Below are 22142 nucleotides of genomic sequence, written 5' to 3' on the forward strand. Positions count from 1 at the left end.
GCCTGGGCTGCAGGAGCAGGTAGGCACCATGGTTTGGGCTTCCCAGGTGGCTTGGATGGTAAAGAATCTGCCTGCAATGCAGGAGGCCTGGGTTCCTGGTCGGGAAGCTCCTCTGGAGAAGGGAATGGCAACCCACTCCGTATTCTTGCCTGGGGAGTTCAATGGAGAGATGAGCCTGGAAGGCTGCAGTCCATGGGGTCGCAATGAATTGGACACAACTGAGCAACTAACACTTTCACTTTTTCTTTTGACTTGGATCATGAATTTGCAGGGCGAGGACCGTCCTTTAAGTGGGCAGCCAGGAATAGGATTCTCGTTCTGTCTCTGACCCCATGCTTGGCTTGCTAAGACTTCCCAGGCTTCTGTTTATTTACTTTCCAAATCAGAGAATGGAGTGAAATGATCCTTAGGTTTCCTTCAAGATGTTGAGGGGATGATTTTCTATAGTTCTCTGCATTTCCTGGTGTGTCAGTCTTATACAGAACGTGCTCTCAATAAACACTGTGCAGTTAGATTGAACCCTCAGCACCGAGCCCCACTGCTCTGTTCTAATTCTGTAAGAGAGAAAATTGCTCGTTGCAGAGCAGGTGGCCTCCAAGTGGTGACTTGTCTTCAAAGTTGGGGTTTTAGAAGTGTTTTGCAAAGTTGGGAGCTACCACATCTTTATCTCCCCTTGATGAATGTGGAAGGAAAAAGGAGCTCTCTCAGACAGTGGAGCTTGGAGATGATGGCATCCAGTCTGGAGCCTTCTTGTAAAGTCATAAGGAATCTTGGTGATACAGAATTCTTCCTAAAAACCAGCCATATGTGTCAAAATTCAGGTAGTGTAGCCTTAAACTCCTTAAAAACACTTCTAAATGTTACACTCAGAAGGTAATTGAATAGACGTGGCACCACAGAGGGGCAAAGATATTCACTGTGGCATTGCTCATAATGGTAATTGTTCATAATGGGCTTCCCAGGCGGCTCAGCTGGTAAAGAATCGGCCTGCAATGCAGGAGACCTGGGTTCCATCCCTGCTTTAGGAAGATCCCCTGGAGCAGGGCATGGCAACCCACTCCAGTATTCTGGCCTGGAGAATTCCATGGGCAGAGGAGCCTGGCAGGCTGCAGTCCATGGGGTCACAGAGTCAGACACGACTGAGCAACTAAGCACAGCACAGTGTTGGAGTTTCAGCTTCAGCATCAGTCCTTCCAATGAACATTCAGGACGAATCGCCTTTAGGATGGACTGTTTGGATCTCCTTGCAGTCCAAGGGACTCTTAAGAGTCTTCTCCAACACCACAGTTCAAAAGCAGCAATTCTTTGGCGCTCAGCCTTCTTTGTAGTCCGACTCTCACATCCATACATGACCACTGGAAAACCATAGCTTTGACTGTATGGACGTTTGTTGGCAAAGTAATGTCTCTGCTTTTAATACGCTGCCTAGGTTTGCCATCGCTTTTTTACCAAGGAGCAAGCGTCTTTTAATTTCATGGCTGCAGTCACCATCTGCAGTGATTTTGGAGCCCAAGAAAATAAAGTCTGTTGCTGTTTCCACTGTTTCCCCATCTATTTGCCATACAGTGATGGGACTGGACCAGAACTGTGTCTGAGTGTCTCCTGCGCAGGTCCAGGTCAGCAGTGGCCTGCCACAGGGCAGGGGCTCTGGGTGCATCAGACCTGGGTGTGGCATAAACCCTCTTGGAGGAGGTCACCATTAACCCCAACATAGAGCCGACAGTACTTAGACAGGACTTGGAAACAGACTCTTGGAGGGCACAAACGGAACCTTGTGCACCAGGACCCAGGAGAAAGGAGCAGCGACCCCATGGGAGACTGGCCCAGGCTTGCCTGTGAGTGTCCAGGAGTCTCCAGCAGCCTACACCCGAAACGAATGCAACATTATAAATCAACGGTACACCTAAATTAAACTAAAAGGTTTAAGTGGTAACAGATAATAAACAGAGATGGTATATGAGAGTACAGTGAGGCAGAAGCACCAACGGATTCCAGCCCTAGTCTCAGGCTTAGAGCCAAGCATAGACTATAGCCCTTGGCTACGAGAACTGACAAATATAGGAAGGAATCCAGAACCACAAAGACTTTTTAAAAAAAATCTTTAAGTTGAAGGTCAATTTTTTTTATTTCTTTCGAATTTTATTTTTTAATTTTTATTGTGGTAAGAGCATAGAACATGAGCTCTTTGTAAGAGAATTTTAAATGTATAATACAGTATTGTTATCTATAGGCAAGATGTTGTACAGCAGATCTCCAGAGCTTATCTTGCATAACTGAAACTTTATACATATTTTACATCAACTCCTCATTTCCTGGAAACCACCATTCCATTCTAGTCCTGGCTTTTATGAGGCTGACTATTTTAGATACCATATATAAGTTGAATCGTGCAGTTTTTGTCCTCTGTGACTGGCTTACTACACTTAGCCTTTCCTAAGAACAGTCTTAAAAAAAAAGAAGGAAATTCTGCACTCTGTGTCAATATGAATGAACCTTGAGAGAATGGTTCCTAAGAGCGGCGCCAGCAGATAATCATGGGACTTTATTCAAAGTATGACCTGAAAGAAAGAGAATGTTGTTCAGAGAACAGATCTGGGAGCACCCCAGAGGCAGCAGTCCTGCTGAGCTGGTGGATAGCAGACAGCTCTCTCCTTGGGTCCACACTGAAGCTGCCAGTGTTAGGATGAAAGAAAGGGAAAGATGAGGATGAACGTGGTGCTGAGAGGAAAATCACAGGTCAGACGGCCTCGGTGCAGAAACACTCTCCAGTTATGCGAATACAAGCTTGCACTAGTTATGTTGGCTATACGATGGCAGGCTAAATACCTCGCATGACACTCTCATTTAATGAAAACCGCTTGCACTTATTATCCCTAAGTTTCTAAATGTATGAAGTGGATTGAATAACATCCAAGTTGTTATAAGGGTTACAGCTACTACGGCCCAGTGCCTAGAATTCAGCGGGAGTTAACTAGAAGTGTTCGCATTGACACTTATTAAACGAATAGAGACAAAGGGGTTGTTCTAGGCGCCGCCGCTGTCCTGTCTGGCTCTTTCCGACCCTGTGGACTACATGTAGCTCACCAGGCTCCTCGGTTCGTGGGATTTCTTTCCGGCAAGAACAGCTGGACTGGGTGCCAGTTTCTCCTCCAGGGGATCATCCCCACCCAGCGATTGAATGCACAGATGTCTTACCACCAGCACCACCTGGGAAGCCCCCGTTCTAGGTGAGAGAAGTCATTTGCTGAAAAGGATGTGGAATAGGATTGATCAACATCTTGAAGGAAAGAAAATAAGACTATGACGGAAGACTGGGAAGGACAGATGCAGCACAAAGTTACAATACGGGGGAGGGGGACCCTGGTGGTTCCGACTCTGTGCTTCCACGGCAGAGGGCCTGGATCTGCCCCCTGGTTGCTGCGAGGTCTGGCCATACCATACCGGGCGATGTGGCTGGGAATGTTCCATGGTGAAGCCGGGGTTCAGAGGGGTACGGAAGAGGGGTGAGAGCAGGGGTGGCTGGAAGGAGAGTGAAGTGGGTGCGAAGCGAGCTCCTTGTGGACTGTTTGCCTCCGCTCCGTGCGACTCCTCAAAATGCTTCCAGCTCTCACCCCGCGACACGCTTCCTGTCCACAGTGAAAGCACCGCGGCAGGCTTGCTACCGGCCAACACTTCCCCTGCTCCCCGTACTCGGTTTGGTCCCTAAAGGACAGGTCACCTCTTGGACAATGGGGAAAAATCTTAAGCTCCCGCGAAGTCTGGTTTCCTATCTTTAAGTCAAACCTTGGGTCCCAACTGGGTTCACTTCTTTTTCCAGCATCACCAGCACCAATGCCATCACCGCTCAAGCTCATGACTGACCGAGCCTTTGATGCCTTCACTCCAAAGGGCGTCGCTATTTCCAAAAGGCAGAAGCCTGGACAGGTCTACCAGAAAGAAGATGACCTGCCAAAAGGTCTGCCAAAAGAAGCCACAGTTCTTGGAGTAAGTCTGTCTCCTTACAGGCGGAACCCTGGGAAAAATATTATGAATGTATCCAGACCACAATCTACAATGGACCTGGGAGAATCTTTCTTTTTACCCCCCTGACTCCAGGCTTATTGGGACATGAAATGGAGCTTTATAGGAAGCCTGCATCTTCCTCAGGCTCTTTTGTAAACTAACGGAAACCATTAGATCTTTTCCACCAGAAATCTATACGATAAATCCTCTTATAATTTATCGTTAGTATAGTAGAGACTTAGGATTAACCATTTGATTTTACTCAGTATGTTTCAACTTGATTTTATTTTGAGCATATTTCTTAAACATTTTGAAATGAGACAATCTGGAGTAATCTCACTGCTCATTTTCTCCCGTTCACGGGAGGAACTATGAGACGCCCAGGTGTCCTAGGTCACCACCCTTCATATTCAGGACCGAATTCCCACATGCTCTTTAATATCGCCTTTAGAGACCTAACTCCCACTCATCCCCAGATTTGGAAATCTGCCGAAAATCAGAATTCAGGGTTAGTTAACAGCATTATAGAAGGGAACGACAGAGGATGAGATGGCTGGATGGCATCACCAACTCGATGGACATGAGTCTGAGTGAACTCTGGGAGCTGGTGATGGACAGGGAGGCCTGGCGTGCTGCACTTCATGGGGTCGCGAAGAGTCGGTCATGACTGAGCGGCTGAACTGAACTGACAGCATTATGGCGCTTCCCAGGCGGCCCTGTCAGTGCAGGAGATGCAAGACACCTGGGTTGATCCCTGGGTGGGGAGGAGTCTCTGGAGAAGGAAATGGCAACCCACTCCAGTACTCTTGCCTAGAAAATTCCATGGACAGAGGAGCCTGGCGGGCTGCAGTCCGTGGGGTTGCAAAACAGTCGGACTCGCCGAGTGACTGCGTGCACGCAGCTCACACACGGCACAACAGCGTTGTATTCTTTATCCCTCAGTTTTTTTCTCAGAGCCTCTTCTGAGGGCTTGTGCAAACAGAAATCTTGTTCCCAAGGGCACAGTTTCCCCTGACACACTCACTGCTAGGCATGGAAATGAAGGCAACTTCTTTCTAGCTTCTCGTGGAGACTTCTAGATCAGTCTTTTCCTCTCATTTCTATAAACTTCTACTCTAGAATCTCATGTCATCCTGGTGGGTTATTCACTCCAACTTTTAACGAAAGACAATGCAATTGTCCTTTTCATTTATTAATTGAAAAATCCTAATTTCAGTCTCTCACCCAGAAAAGATATTTTTGAAATGTTAGCTGTGTTTTCAACACTGGAAAAGAACAATTACTTCAAGCAATTGTAGGCAGTCATGAACTTCAAAAGGTATTTGTTAAAGGTAATTCTAATATTAGGAATAATTAAGAGTTGATAGAATAAAATCTTAAGAAGTTTGAGTTTAGTTTAAACAAACCTAAGAAAAATCAGTGTCTTAGAAAATAACAGTAAATGATACACTGAAAAGTTTGAAACATGATCGTCTTTAGGATAACTGTCTGATGAATACATTGCTTGAAAATAACACCACTTAATGTTTTTTATTCTACTATCATTTACCAATAGTCACTCTCTTAATTTACTGCTTTCAAATAGCTGGTTCTGAGCTGACTTGCCTTTCTCCTTCTTGTTTTGCCCGTGCAGCCCACAGGTAGCCTAGAATCACAAACACATTCCACCATTTGCTTCAGCAATCAATAAGAGACATCAAGAAGAGATATGTTTTTCATTCATACATTCACCTGTCTTTTATTGAGCACCTCCAATGTGCCAGCTACTATTTTACACACTTGAGTTAATCAGCAAACTCTACACTTGAGTTGTTTTTTTTTAAGCCCCATCCCCATATTCCTTGAAGGAATTGGAGAGACAAAGACAAACTTCAGTGAGTTCCCACTTCTTTCACTCTCCCAGCTAATTCACTCTTTCCCTTTAACATTTTGACAGTTCAGTCGCCATCACTCCATACAGTAGAGTTTCTATCATAAGCCACTGCTGTTTCAATATTTGTGTTTGTGATCTTTCCCAGTGCTGTGCCCTCTTAGTTCCCTGACCTCTTCTCCCCAAGGATCTTGTCTAGCCTTCCTTAGACAAACATTCCCTGGGTCACACCCCGTACCTTATCAACCCTAAGAGCAGGAAACCAGTTGAGAAGGTAACAGGCAGGAAACCTCTGGGCCCCAAACGGAGGAAGTAGGCTGCAAGTATCTGACGATTGCTTATCTCTCTCTTAAGCAGCAGGAGAAAACAAGCTACAAATGCAAGATTTTTTTCCCTTCTCCATACAAATTTACAAGGAGGTTTCTTTTAATATTCTGTGTTGCAATGACGACACCTGGTTCCACCTGAACTTCGGTTTTCTCAACCCTTGAGCTACCCAGTGTGGTTTTCCTTATGGAAATGTCTTTCTTAAGCTATGTTAATGAACTATCTATTTACCTTAGACTCTGTCTTTCTTTAAGTTGATTCTTCCTAAGACTCAGAACGGATTAGGGCTCAACAAACCAGTATGTTTTACTCACGGAAATGCTCTCTTCAGTTCAGTTCAGTTCAGTTCAGTTCAGTCGCTCAGTCGTGTCCAACTCTTTGCGACCCCATGAATTGCAGCATGCCAGGCCTCCCTGTCCATCACCATCTCCCGGAGTTCACTCAGACTCATGTTCATCGAGTCAGTGATGCCATCCAGCCATCTCATCCTCGGTCATCCCCTTCTCCTCCTGCCCCCAATCCCTCCCAGGATCAGAGTGTTTTCCAATGAGTCAACTCTTCGCATGAGGTGGCCAAAGTACTGGAGTTTCAGCTTTAGCATCATTCCTTCCAAAGAAATCCCAGGGCTGATCTTCACAATGGACTGGTTGGATCTCCTTGCAGTCCAAGGGACTCTCAAGAGTCTTCTCCAACACCACAGTTCAAAAGCATCAATTATTCGGCGCTCAGCCTTCTTCACAGTCCAACTCTCACATCGATACATGACTATTGGAAAAACCATAGCCTTGACTAGATGGACCTTAGTTGGCAAAGTAATGTCTCTGCTTTTGAATATGCTATCTAGGTTGCTCATAACTTTTCTTCCCAGGAGTAAGTGTCTTTTAATTTCATGGCTGCAGTCACCATCTGCAGTGATTTTGGAGCCCCCCAAAATAAAGTCTGACACTGTTTCCACTGTTTCCCCATCTATTTCCCATGAAGTGATGGGACCGGATGCCATGATCTTCGTTTTCTGAATGTTGAGCTTTAAGCCAACTTTTTCGCTCTCCTCTTTCACTTGTGTTAATGAGACTATGTATTTGCTTGGAAACCTGCCTTTCTTCAAGACTCATGTCAACTGTCTTATGTCCTGGGATGACTCACGTGGTGCCAATGTTATCTCAGAATGCACGTTGTGGGTGAGCAGCCTGGTGCCACTCTCTGAGTTTTGAGACATGTCCTTTCTCTAATTAGCAACCTGCTAACAGGTATATAGCTTCTTGCTAAAACCTAGTGGGGGCACTCTTTCTGTCCCCTTCTGATGTCTATGTGAGAAGCTTTCTCTATCACTTTTATACTTTAATAAATCTTTATCACACAAAAGCTCTGAGCGATCAACCTCATCTCTGGGCCCTGATCAAATTCCCCTCGTCTGGAGGCCAAGAATCCCAGTGTCTTTCATGGCTCAGCAACAACCTTTCACAATCATTATCTATTTTTCAAGAATCTCATACTACAGCCACAAATTCTAATCTCTCAAGGTCATTCCCTCCAACTTCCATTGATTCTTTGTTTAACCTTGCTGAAACTTACTGATAATAACCCTCCTTCACAGAGCCTTCCTCTCCCAGCCATGACCCCCCTAGTTCTCTCTCTTGTGATGCCCTCAACAACCTCATCCTCATATCCTTATAGCACACTCTCCAGCAAAAAACCTGACATTGTTTTAACTCTAACGCTGCCCCATTTGCCTAATCTGTACTTGAATTCATGCCTGGAAACATACACACACTCACGTGTGTGTGAGTGTGTGAAATGCCTGTGAGTGTGTGAAATGCCTGTGAGCGTGTGAAATGCCTGTGAGTGTGTGAAATGCCTGTGCGTGAAAACACACACACACTCACATGCCTGAAAACACACACACACTCGCATGCACACATACACATCACTTCTTAGTTATGACTCTGAGCCCACGTGGACTGTCTAAGCTGCCTGAAATGCGCATGACATTTATTTCATCTGTTCCCTTTCCTATGACCCCAGAAAACCACTTCATAGATTCTTTCCCTCCCCCGCCCCCAAAACCTCCAGAGTCTTCCTTTTCCATTGATCACCTCGCTTCCTAAAAGGCTGAGAAAACTGAGCCTCTCTGGTGAGAAAGTCTGCAAGCTTCTGCACGTCTATCATTACCCGCATCTGTGCCCATATGTTCTTTACCTCCTCCCCATTGCTAAAGATAAAATAAATGCCCACCTTCTAGTTAAGATATTCCTCTCTGGGGGCAGCAGATCCCAACCCTTATCACTTGCTCCAGAAATTCTCTGAAAATTTTCTTATCAATTCCATGAGGGCAGAATCTTGCTGCAATTTCTCCCCATCTTGAAAACAAACAAACAAAAAGCAAAAACAAATACTTTTACCTTCACACACCCTCCAGCTAATGCCCCCTTCTCCCCTTGCATTCCCAGGAGCACTTCCTAGTGGTGGGAAGCCAGTGTCTCTAATCTCTCTTGAAACATATCTGGTGGTATCTGTCCCCTTTGCTCCATGCTGCTAACCCAATTCCCAGGTCTTTGGTGTTGATTTTCTCAAACTAATAGAAAGGTCTGGTGCAGCTGATCACTCTCTCCTACCTGAAATACTGTATTTATTCTTGGATGGGCTTCCCTGATAGCTCAGTTGGTAAAGAATTTGCCAGCAACGCAGGAGACCGCAGTTCAGTTCCTGGGTCAGAAGATCAGCTGGAGAAGGGATAGGCTACCCACTCCAGTCTTGTTGGGTTTCCTGTGTGGCTCAGCTGGTAAAGAATCCACCTGCAATGTGGGAGACCTGGGCTCGATCCCTGGGTCGGGAAGATCCCTTGGCGAAGGGAAAGGCTACCCACTCCAATATTCTGGCCTGGAGAATTCCATGGACTAGTCCATGGGGTCACAAAGAGTCATACATGACTGAGCGAGTTTCACTTTGTATTCTTGGACATCTATCCTTCTGGGTTTCCTCCTTCCTTCTGGGTCTTGCTTTTTAAGTTTCTATTTTGCTGATCCTAAATTTGGGGTTCTCTACAGCTCAGCCCTTGACTCCATTCTCTTTCCATACCTGTTACCATGGAGAACTCATCTGGTAATAGGGGTTTAAATGTTATCTTCACTGACAACTTGGGACAAAAGGGCCGTATCTGTCGCCAGGATCTCTTTTCCCAACTTAAGACTCACATATCCAAAAGTCGCTGTGCGTGGCCAGTTGGATATCTGCTCGACACCTCTCCCTAGTCTGCCCCAGGCTGAAATCCTGACCTTCCACCCCAAGCCCACTCTTATACAGTACTGCCCAACTTAAACCAGTGTTGACTCCATCACTTCAGATACTCAAGCCGAGACCCTTGGAGGCACCCTTCATCCCTTCTTCATAATCCACATCCACACCATCAGCAAGCCCGATAGGTTTAATCTCCACAGCGCATCCAGAACCCAATGACGGAACTCCTCACCACCTCTGTTATCCACATCTTTCTCCAGGCTGGCATCATCTCCCATATGAATTATGGAAAAGCCTCTTTATTCACGCCCCTGCTCTATTTCCTTACGATCTACTCTCAACTCAGCAGACAGATGATCTTTTAAAAACGTGAATTAGAGCATGTGCTATCCTTGCTCAAAAGTGTGCAGTGGGCTGAACTTTTCACTGAGAGCGACAGGCAAGGTTGGTAAAAGCAGCCGACGATGCCGTATGTAGTTTGTCTCACACCCTTAGTACTTCTGAGGGCGCATTTCCTAATGCTTGGCTCTGAACTCATTTTGATTTCCGAGGAATTCATCAGTAAAGGATGTGATACACGTCTGGTGACAGTGATTTTCACTTGCTTTATTCCCCTGATGTCTGGGACAGTCAATAAAGATTAAACAGTGAGCAAAGTGAGTGAAGCTCCCTATTGGATGAATAGGGCTAAAAACCTAGTTCTTCCCTTTGGCCATTGGCATGGGTTTTTACAAGTTATTTTAACTCTCGTGCCTCATTTTTCTTATCTATATGTGAGACGAGATGAAGAGCTAAAATGTAGAAAGTGTCCAGCAAACACAGACTATTGTCACCACCATCGGTGTCATTAAAAAGTATTAATAATTATTAAAATCCGAAGACAAATAAGATGAATTATGGCAGTAAAGACTCTCTGCTCTACTTTACTTCAACTGAAATTGAGCCCTTTATTAACATTCCCATGATAAATTTGCTTTCTATAGCCATCTAACTGGACCATTGTCTAGAAAATTCTTCCCTATCTATTTGCCCTAGACCAAACCAAACCAAACAAAAACCTGTAAACTACCTTTTGCAAAACAAAGTTAAAAATGCATATAGCACTCCCTGATTTGCTTGGTTAAAAATTCTATCAGAAATAGAAGAGTTTAGTTATATACGACTCTCTGTAACACCGGCACCTTGTAACACCCCCACGCTCCTTTAATGACAGATGGTGACGTATGCTCTGCGCTCTTTAGAATTCGCAGCGTGCATGCAGGGATAGCTCTCATCTGTTCACAGTGCTGTCTGGAATTTTTTACACTTTTCCCTCTTATTTCTTTCAGACCATCCAGATCCTGTGTTTCCTGGTGATTTCAAGTTTGGGGGTCATTTTGGTTTATGCTCCCAATTCTCCCCAGCTCAGCCCAGCAATTTCCACCATTCTGATGTCTGGGTACCCATTTTTAGGAGCTCTGTGTGTGAGTAGTGGGGTCTCCAAGAAGGGATATGCTTTATAAATGCCAACTGGGTGCTAAGTCATGGAAAGACTCAATCCCAAGAAGCAGGAGAAGACTGAGTTCCGCCACCTTCCTTGTGTTGCTGTCGCACATCGTGTGCCTCTAGTTCAGGGGAAGTGGCAGAGGGTCTTGGCCATGCTGTGTGAGCCTCCCAGGGAGTGGCTGGTTGGGGCAGGAGGCCAAATGGTGACACAGTAGGCATGCGTTTCTTACCTGGCCTCATGACCTACTTCCAGAAAGTGGAAGGCTTTTCACACCCTTCTTTGGCCCTGTGGTGAGGCGCTTGGAATCCCTCCAGTTTAAGAGTAATCCACCTGTCAGCAGAAAGTGAAAAGCTCATTTTTTCTTAAATAAAATGAGCACCGGTGGTGGATGCCACAGACCTGCAGAGGATTAAACTAACAATGGTAAGATTCATGGGAACCAGGGACACTCTTGCTACATTGTCAGAGGCAATCCGGAGCATCTGGTAGAAAGTTTTTCTGAGGCCTTCCATGTAGTGGCTCATGGAAAAGGGCCCAGCAGACCCTTTTCCTTGGAGGTTAGCCGGGACCTCCCCACACCTCCCACAAAAGGCCACTTCTTCTCCATGCAGCATTCTGACAGAGGAGAAAAAGGCGCGTTCTGGGCAGACAGACTCTTACCACGGCACCTCCTCTGTGGGGATAGTCCTCGTGTGGACAAACCGTGCGTCGAGGCAGGGGAGCCCTGCTTCTGCCCCCAGAGCACTGTTTGTCCTTGACTCTTCTATCCAACCTGCAGTCTGTGCGCCTACATTCTCTAATGAAAGCTAGAATTGACTCATGCTTGACTGTCTTTGTCTGTGACCACCCAATCCCAAGTTTAAACCACAAGCTTAACCCATGTTTCAGCTTCTCAGAACATTATCCCTCCACCAGCTGGACCCTTAATACCACTGGGATCAAATGCGGACTTAGGGGGCTTTAAAAGACTTCACATCTGGCCTTCCCATTTTCCTCAACTCCCAGCCTAACTCAGGCTGTTGACTGCAGCGGCTCGATCCCGAGTGTTTCTGCACTCTGTGCCGGTGGGGTCTGTCTCCTGCGTGCATTAGGTGGCTGCTCCTGTCCTTCTGAGCCCTCAGGTCACGGTCCTCCTCAGTCTCTTCTCTTTCCACCTCGTCATCAGCAACACTCGCCTCCCTCCTTGTGTAGCTCCTTCCCAGGCTTCCTCAGCTCCTGGTGATTTCACTTACATAAATTCAGCTCCTCTGGGCATCCTGCCGATTCTTCATCCTGGGGGCGAAAATCAGGGGTCTCTATCCACATGGATCCCAACGAATTGACACGATGGATTGATTGAGCTGGGGCTTCCCAGGTGGCTCAGCGGGAAAGAATCTTCCTGCCAATGCAGAAGATACAAGAGACGCGGGCTTGGTTCCTGGTCAGGAAGATCCCCCGGAGCAGGAACTGGCAACTCACTCCAGTATTCTTGCTTGGGAAGTTCCATGGGCAGATGAGCCTGGGGAGTTATAGTCCATGGGGTCACAAGGAGTTGGACACGACTGAGCAACTCACACACACGCTGATTGCCTGAGAGTAACATGGTGGTCACATTTCTGTAAGTCAACTGAACTGATCATTTCTCTCTTTTTTGAGCAGTTTGCCATTACTGGAACCCTCTCAATTATCTCTGGAAAAAAGTCAAGTGAGACTTTTGTAAGTATGAGAACCATCGATTCTTAGCTGACTGGAAAAAAGGAAACTTCAGGGTGAACTCTTCGGAGGGAATTTGGGCTCTTTCCTCCTAGACTAGTGCTCTTTGCCCTAAAGAGACCTCCAGCATCATATTCTAAGCTTGTAGGAGGTTTACCTCATGTTGTTAAATGGTAGAAAATTTTGAATATCCCACGGGCTCTTTACGACTTGCTATCTTGGCCCTGAAGGGGACAGACAGCCATCTTGCTAGAGCCTAGAGATCCTTTCTGGGACAGGGAGGTCCTTTTCTAGAGGCAGAGGTGTGTGGGCTTAGGCCCTGCGGCCATCTCCTCCAACCCCTTAGAAACAGCCGTCAGACTGCAGCCACTTTGCTGACAAGGTCAGGAGGGGGCGAGGGGAGGCAAGCACTGAGGCCTTTGATCCTCTCCATAGCAAGCTCCTCTCCCCACAGCCACACACCCACAAAGATGACCTAGGGAGAAGCCACATCCTGACTCAGGAAGATCCACAGTCTGGTTAGCTATGGGTGAGGGCACATCAGACGGTGAATGAGGCCAGAATAAGCTCCTGATGCTTGAGGCTAAACATCTTAACCCCACAACCAGTGGACAGAAAAATGAAGAGTTCACAGCCTTGGACAGGGCCAAGGCTGACACTCTGTCGCTGACACTTCTGTGCGCTTCAAAGAGTTCCTTCCTTCTCCAGCCCCCAGTTTTCTCATCTATAGCATGCGGAAGAGAAACATGTAGCTCTCAGAGCTGGTTTCCCAAGTGCCCTGAATTCACTGAGAAGGCAAGCCACAACCGGGATGAGCTGACGCAATGTGGCTCACGGGCGGGACCCAAGACGATGCGTGGGCTCCACTGCCTACACTCGGCAACTCTGGGCCAAGACTCTGCCTGTTCAGGCTGCTCTTCCTCCAGGGACTCAGCACACAAAGGCCTGCAGCTATGGGGACAAGAGATAAGAGGACAGGGCAACCATCCTCCCAACAGCCGGTATCCCACTGTGATGTTGAAACAGAAGAGAGTGTGCGTGGGGAGCCTGACACCAAGCCTGGCTCATCTTTGCGGAGGAATCATACCCTGTGGAAGCCCGTTTCCCCAAGATGGAGAATACACCCCAGGAGAGGGTGTGACGGCTGTGGTTCTCATTGGTCTGATCTGCCTCCAGATGGGTATTCCAACTTCTGCAGCTGGTTTCTGCCTTTTCTCTGAAGCTGCTTCTTGATGGGAAGAGAGTCATAGAATGGTCCTCCCAGGCGGACCAAAGGCCATATTCCAGAAACCCTTAGAGCAAAAGAATGATGCTAAAGCCACTGAGGAAGTCAAGGAACCCTGGCAGCTGCCTGAGCAGCCCCTCCTCCGTCTTGGCGGCCCTGCAGAGTCAAGGAGCCGGACCTCTTCCCCTAAGAAAGAGCTGTTCATGCATTTTCTCATTCAACAAACTTTTACTGATTATATGAGGTGACAAACCAGGTAGTGATAAGGGCCTACAGAGTAAATAAAACACAGTCTGTGTCCCCAAGGAGCACACAGGTTGGAGGAAAATAGACGCAGGGAAGTCCCATTGCAGCGCAGTAGACGGAGGGTGAACAGCGTCACGTGCTGCATCTGTGATGAGGTCCCAGTGAAGAATTTCTCTTCCAGGCCATAAACAGCCTCACCTTCAGTGCAGTGAGCTCTGTGGCTGCTGGAGCGGGCTTCATTCTCCTCACTGGCAGCCTGGTAACCCTGAGGACGGCCTCCCAGCAGTGTGACTCCGGAAGGGATTACCTATCCTCACTGCCTTATTCGACCTACTATTACTCGATATATGACGTCAAGGACTGTCTCCTGACCAGTGTCGGTCTAACAGTAAGTAGACTGCACTTCCTGTTATGTGAAATCTCAATGTCCCTGCTTCGAAGACTTTTCTGCCTTTTCAGCAGTCTCCAGCCCTGTTGGTTTGAATGTCTGGAAGCAAACAGGAAAGACAATAATTATGGTTGAAAGAGGTTGGTCACCAGGCTGCATAATACGGGTGAAGCACTGTGTGAAGTCAAAACAGGGAATCAAGAAGGGCTGTGTGTGGTGACCCGTTTGAACATCCTTCTTAAATGATAAATACCCCATTCTCAATAGCTTTAGCCCTCAAAGTGCCCCCTTGTTGAACAGGCATTCCCACTGCCCCCAACACGGACAGAAACATTTCCTTTCGATTTGAATTTGATTTGATTTGGGATTAATGCATCATATGGAAAGTTGGTATGGAACTTGAACCTTAAGCCCAAGCACATAATTACTAGGCTGGCCCAGCAGGGTTGCAGACAATGAGACACAGTCTACCCAGGGATGTGACTCTTAGCAGGAATGCCAGCATCCCTGGGCACCATCTTCTTGCCACACTTCCCCCAAACCCGATGGTTGCCACCTGTTGACTATGGCCCTCTTGGCCTAGTCAGCCCTCTATAAGCTCCGAGTTTGGAAGCCATAAGCTCTGGCCTTTTAGGAGAAGGGTTACTCCCTGTGTGACCCCTCCTTGTCTGAGCTGGGAGACAAAGGCAGCCTCTCTCATTCCCTTGGATCTGTCTCTTGAATCGCAGAGAATGTGTGCGCGTTTCTGAACTCACAGCCTTCTGTGAGGTTGCCTGTGGGACCCAGAGGTTGCCAAAAGCATCTGCTTCAGTCCAGGAGCTTGAGGAAGTGGAAGGGCACAGACTCATCTGGCTGGGACTCAGCTTGAGGAATCCCAGCAGACAGTACAACCCTGGCGCACAGGAGAGGCCAGGCGAAGCAAGGAGAACGGGAGAGGCGCTCTCCCCCCGTGGGCAATCAGAGCTTAATTCAGCGAAAACGCATCTCAAACTGCCTCCCCCACTCAGGTAGCTAGGGCCAAAGAGAGCTTCCTGCAACATCAGAGAAGCCACGACTCGGCAGACCGGGTGGACTTCGAAGTCCACTCTCTTTAGATTACCTGGGGAAAGTACCAGAAGCACAGGTCAAAACACATACTGAGAGATGGAAGAAGGGAAGAAGGGAGGGTGGCAGGAAGGTCATCTCACATCCTAGAAACTAAGAAGGGTAGTGAAGCCAGAGCAGAGATCAGAAGACCAGGCGGCCTGGACAGGAACATAGGTGTTGGAGGCTGGGCTCGTGGAATTTTAATTCCCATGATAGGATTTGAGGTTCTTCAGGCACGCCGGATGCAGGAAGCTCACACCGAGTGCCCTGCAAAATGTTAGGAGCTGAGACTAAATATTTAGCCTATTTAAGAAATAAGAGAAAAAAAAAAAGAAATAAGACAAGGAAAACACTCTGTCCTGCATCTCAAGAAGCTTCCAGAAACTCTTCCATAAAGGTTTATAGGATGAAACCATCTCACCAAGCCTTGTGCAGATAGGGTACCCAAATCCAAAATTACATATAAAATAGAGGAACTTTGAATAAAATGACTACCTTAAAATTGTTCCTGGATCTGTGAAACTCCTAAGGTACTATCAGAATCAAACCCAACTCCCATCAAGAGTTACTGTTGCTCCGTCACTAATGCATGTCCAGCTCTTTGCAGCCTCATGGACTGCAGCATGCCAAGCTCCTCTGTTCTCCACTGTCTCCTGGAGTTTGCTCAGATTCATGTCCACTGAGTCAGTGATGCTATCTAACCATCTCATCCTCTGTGTCCCCTTTGAAGCTGTCAATCTTTCCCAGCTTCAGAGTCTTTTCCAGTGAGTCAGTTCTTTGTATCAGGTGGCCAAACTATTGGAGCTTTAGCTTCAACAACAGTCCTTTCAATGAATGTTCAGGCTTGATTTCCTTTAGGATGGACTGTTTGCAATCTAAAGGACTCTCAAGAGTCTTCATCAACAGAGATGTCTGTAAGTCCAAGTTATGAGTCTCCTACATACCAAAGAACCCTTCACCATCAATACCCACACACTGAAGTTATCTAAGAATGAAAATATTTTGAAAAACATAAGGGAAAAAATGAGGGATTGTGGAAAATGGGACAAACATGAAATTTAGTTACCTGAGAGTTAGAAATGACATCATAATTTGAAAAACTGCTGTAATGAAACTACATTTTAAATGATTAAATATATTAAAAAAGGAATTAAAACCAAAATGAAAGAATATGGCAATGGACAACAACAACAAAAAAAACAAGTGGATTTGAAAAAGAGCCAAATAGTATGATTAGAAATGAAAATTAAAATATTTGAAATTAAGAACGTAGCATCAGTTAAATAGAAGATACAACCTATAGGTCAGATTAAACCACATTGAACACAATACACTAAGATAAAAATTCAGAAAATATCAGTGAGAAGTTAAAAGACACGGAGGACACAGTGAAGGGAGAAGCCTCAACACGCCTCATATGAGCTCCAGTGGGATGGCCTGGGAGACAGGGAGGGTGCGAGAGAGATAAGTGGGCATTTTCAGAATGCAAGAAAGATGTGAGGTTTCAGACTGAAGGACTGCACTGAGATTGTTGCAGGATTAATGAAAACAAGCCCACACCTAGAAATGGCGTGGCAATCAAAAGCACTCAAGAAAAAAGAGAAACTAATAGGAACGACTATAGGTAAATGAGCGGCCTCCCTGGTGGCTCAGCTGGTAAAGAATCTGCCTGCAACGCGGGAGACCTGGGTCCGATCCCTGGGTCGGGAAGATCCCCTGGAGGAGGGAACGACGCCCCACTCCAGTGTTCTGGCCTGGAGAATCCCACGCACTGTTTGGGGTCGCCAGGAGTCGAACATGAGTGAGTGACTTTTGCACACACACAGGTGAATGAAGGATGACTCTCATCTCTGAATGTGGAATACCAAGGTCTTGAGGGAAACCCTTGCTATTCATTTCCCTGCTTTGGTTCCAAGACCCAAAAGAAAAGCAGGAAAGAGGATGGCGTGGTCCTCACCGCGCCGTCTTCTCTCCACTGTTCGAGTCTTCACTCGCGGTCTTGTCTCCTGAACAAGAGTCGGGGCACCAACCATTCCTGTGTCGATTTACAGGGTGTCCTGGTGGTGATGCTCACCTTCACGGTGCTGGAGCTCTTAGCAGCTGCGTACGCATCTGTCTTTTGGTGGAAAAGGTCTACTGCAACAGCCCTGCATTCATCCAGTCGAATAGGAAGAACTGGGGCACTGGAGTCGACATACGCGCGTTCCGACGGGTGGGCTGACTCATCAGAACCTGCTGCGTAACACAGGGACTCCGCTCGTCTGGGGTGGCGGAGAGGGAGTGTGCACGGATGGCTGCCTCACTCTGCTGTGCTGCCGAGCCGCAGACACTAACATAATGTGGCAAAGCAACTCAACTCCAATAACAAATAGGAAGAAGAGAGAAAGTGTGATCTTGAGCCAGTGCGAGCCGGCTGAGTCGTGTGGTTTTGCAGGCCCTGCTTCTGCAGTGTTTTCATGCTCACATTGCTTAAATTATAAACATCAGAGATTCCAAGAACGTTTCAATTAAAAAATACTTCTAAAATACTATGGCTCTATTTCTGTCAATTAAATATGCCTCTGTTCTCTGTCTCATTTAATAACTATTCTTAAATATCTAAACTCAAAGATCAAATTTAACCAGAAGGCGCTCTCCCGTCTGATTCTAGACCAAACAAGAAATTAGACACATAGAAATATAATTAACTTTGTTACTGTACTGGCGTGAACAACATGAACTACCCAATAAAGAGGTTCCTAATGTTGTCCCCTGGTCTAGGCCTTAGGCCTTATCCTAGAAGGGAATGTGCACAGAAATTCACAGCATGCTTTCCGAACAACGTGTACAAAGATGGCTGCAGAAGTGACGCGCATGACAGCCCCAAAGGAAGCTGTCCAAATGCCGAAGAACAGGAGAGAAATGAAAACTGCGGCCTTGTTAGACAACGGGTGGGCTTCCCGGGGGCTCAGACGGTAACGATCTGCTTGCAACGCAGGAGTCCCAGGTTCAGGGCCTGGGTCGGGAAGATCCCCTGGAGAAGGGAACGGCAGCCCACTCCAGCATTCTGGCCTGGAGAATCCCATGGACAGAGGAGCCTGGCGGGCTACAGTCCCGGGGGTCACAAAAGATACAACTGAGCGACTAACACACACGAACAATGGAGTGTGATAAACCAACACAAGTGAACACACAATTGTATGCCGCACAGATGATTCCCACGATGATGAGTCCACGGTACAGTTTAAGCAGAAGCACGACTAATTGAGAGTGTTAGAGAGTGGTTACTTTGCAGGTAATAACTGGAAGGAGACCTAGAAGGCCTATGGGTTCCTGGAGATACTGTTTTTCTTGATCTGAGTGCACTAGAGTGAACTAGAATGTTTCCGTGTGTGTGTGTGTGTGTGTGTGTGTGTGCGTGTGTGTGTGTGTGTCTGTAAATGTTTTACAGTGGGGCTGGAGAAACTTTGAGATTTTTTTTTTACCCAATAAGCCAAGCAATACAATAAAATTGTATGTTATCCCAGATCTATTTCTTATTTGTTTACTTTCTACTGTTAATAGAAAGTTTCTTCAGAACATCTGGAGGATTATATTCAGCATGATCTAGGTTAATATTGCAAACTGCCAGGAGCCCGTGTGAGGAATTTCACCCGTGACAAGGTCATGTGGCAGAGCTCTGATGGCAAGGCTAATCAGACCTCAGGTTTTCCCCCTGGAATTTCCTGAGCATCCACCCCCCAAAAATAAGAATCTGCCTGCTTTTCCACTCTTCTGACATTCTCTAGAAAAAGTCAATTCAGGGCTTTAGTCTTCTGCATTTGAAAGAGTGTTTCAATCCAAAAACCCCTCTGATGGCTTTCTGGCCTGCCTGCAGGATTCGTACAGCTGCACGTGTGATTGTTTGAGGCCTCCTGACCGCAGGAGGCTCAGGAAGCTTAAAACATCCTAGGAATGTAGGGGCTTCCGAGGAGTCAAAGTCACTAGAATAGGACTGATTAAAGGTTTCATTTGTTGAGCCAATACTTGGTGCCAAATTTTCATATCCTTTATTTTTAGATATAGTTGGTATATAGAAAAACAAGTAGTAGACCTGGTATTAGCAACATCAGATCTTTGAGTTAAGTACCTTCTTTGTTATAACCCACTGCACCTTTGTTCCATAGAGATGCAACTTTAACGCTTTAAGGAGATGCAGATTAAAGAAAAACACTTCAGGGGAAACGAAATTAACATTCATTAAGGAAGAGAGCCAAAAAGTGTTAACAAGCCTCTTGGCCAGAAGATAATGTAAATCACCTGAGACCTTTTGTATACAAAAAGATATACAGAAAGAGTCTGGGCTGCGAACGCTACATGATTTTGTATTACCCATTGATCTCTATGTATAATCAAAAGTATAAAAGGCCTTGAAGGACAATAGAAGGAGAGCCAGTCGCTGGACTGGTTTCCCCCGTGTCTCCTCTTTACTCTAATTTCAGGCTGAATTCCCATCTGGGACGTGGAGGCTCACTATGTCTACTTACTTGGCTTTTAAGATCTGTAAGGAGAAAGCCCAAGGCGGGGCACTCTCCGATATTCAAACGGGCGCCGGCGGCCTAACGTAGACGGTGCAGGCTCCTTGTCTGGAACTTTATTGGTTTTTCAAGTAACCCAAGTTAATCAGCCTCTTCTCTCCACTTCATTTTCCTACTACACTATTTCTTCCTAATCTAATCTTTTATTAATAAATAAATAAGTTGTCCTCGCCGACTCCATCCACCTTTCGAATTCCCTGGACCCACCCAGGCTGGACCCCGGCAGCAAACCGATGGGAGGATTGGTAAGGACATTTCACCTTTCATTTCTAACCTCTCATCCAAACCCTTACCCCTAGCCTGGTTGTCTTTCGGAACGGGAGTGACCGTCCACTAAGTTTCTAAAGTCAGAAATTTGGGAGTGCGTCTTGGCTCCTTACTTTTTGCTTCATAACCACATTCAGTTTGTGAAACCAATAGGCAAGAAGCACTGAAGGGAAGATCTAAGAAACTTGTGGTAAGAAAAGGGGTGAAAGGTTTCAACCAAGCCCAAGAAGACACTGCAGACATTTGTCATACATATTAGATGCCCAAGTTCTCAGCCCTGATTTTCTAAAAATGCGTCTTCCTCAGAAACTTAACCCAAAATCACTGGTTGAGTCACACACGCTCAGATCCTTATCACAAACTCTCTGATCCTTCTGATCTTAGCCAACTCCAGTGAGCGTCTCCTTGCTAAAGTAAGTTAGCAGCCTCACTGAATAGGCAAGGAGCTGAAGGCATCCTCTGATCTCCACCCCCAGGAGATGCTACAATGCACAGAACAACTTTCTAAGGCAAAGAGTCTTCAGGCCCCAAATGCCAGCAATGTCAAGGTTAAGGAGCCCTGCTATACATGGTTGCCACAAACTAGGAAACACTCACGGTAATATTTGAACATTAAGGGAGGTTTTGTGAAACTATTTGCTTTATGGTTTAACTGTTAAAATCATAACAAATATAGGAATAGCAAGGAGTAACACAGAAAGCAGGCCTTCCCTGGTGGCTCAGTGGTAAAGAATCCACCTGCCAAAGCAGGAGACACGAGCTCAATCTCTGATCCAGGAAGATACCACGGGCCACATGGAACAACTGAGCCCACGTGCCACAGCCCCGGAGCCCGGGAGCCGCAGCTGCTGAAGCCTGTTGGCTTGAGAGCTGGTGCCCCACAAGAAGAGAAGCATCGCAGTGAGAAGCCCGTTCACCGCAGCTAGAGAGAGCTCCCACTCACTGCAGCAGAGGAAAGATCCAGCACAGCCAGAGATAAAGTGAGAAAATGAATAAACATTTTTTAAAAATTAAAATAAAAAAGGGGGCTTCTCTGGTGGCTCAGATGGTAAAGAAGCTGCCTGCAATGCGGGAGACCTGGGTTCGATTGCTGGGTTGGGAAGATCCCTGGTGGAGAGCACGGCAACCCAATCCAACATCCTTTCAGCGAGAATACACGTGGACGAGGACCCTGGCGGGCTACGGTCCATGGGGTCACAAAGAGTCAGACACGACCGAGCAACTAAGCACAGCACTAGGTTCAGACACCCTTTCTCTCCCACAATCCATCTGCTCGTCACTACAATGGTGATAATACCAACACTTCAAAAACGTGCTGTGTACATTATCTCATTTAATTCTCACGACAGCCCTACATTGGGCCTCCCTGGTGGCTCAGATGGTGGAGAATCCGCCTGCAATGCGGGAGACCTGGCTTTGATCTCTGGGTTGGGAAGACCCCCTGGAGAAGGGAATGGCCTGGAGAATTCCACAGACAGAGGCCCCTGGATAGCTACAGTCCATGGGGTTGCAAAGAGTCAGACACAACTGAGTGACTTTCACACATGCACACACAGACAAGGTGAGCAAAATTCCATACAGAATTTTATATTGTTTTAATTGCATTTGCATAGCTTTAACCAGGAAGACTCTCGCTTGACTTCATCTTACCTGTCTTTTTGAAAGCTAGAATTATACTCTATGAAAGTGGCAACTACATCTGGTCCAACACCTTTATGTACTGATCTTCACGCTGGAAAGAAATGTGGTTAAACAGCAGTGAG

General features: G+C 46.5%; 1 protein-coding gene across 1 annotated transcript; it reads left to right on the forward strand.

Moving 5' to 3' along the window:
• The first annotated feature begins 3831 nt into the window (after positions 1–3831).
• On the forward strand, positions 3832–17799 carry LOC128060020 (membrane-spanning 4-domains subfamily A member 7-like). Its single transcript, XM_052652225.1, has 5 exons — positions 3832–3984; positions 10762–10896; positions 12558–12614; positions 14264–14470; positions 17608–17799. Exons 1-5 carry the CDS (start codon positions 3832–3834, stop codon positions 17797–17799), a joined length of 744 nt encoding a protein of 247 aa, XP_052508185.1.
• Positions 17800–22142: the final 4343 nt, after the last annotated feature.

The sequence above is a fragment of the Budorcas taxicolor genome, chromosome 15, assembly GCF_023091745.1.
Source record: "Budorcas taxicolor isolate Tak-1 chromosome 15, Takin1.1, whole genome shotgun sequence".
In the NCBI taxonomy this organism is placed as follows: Eukaryota; Metazoa; Chordata; class Mammalia; order Artiodactyla; family Bovidae; genus Budorcas; species Budorcas taxicolor.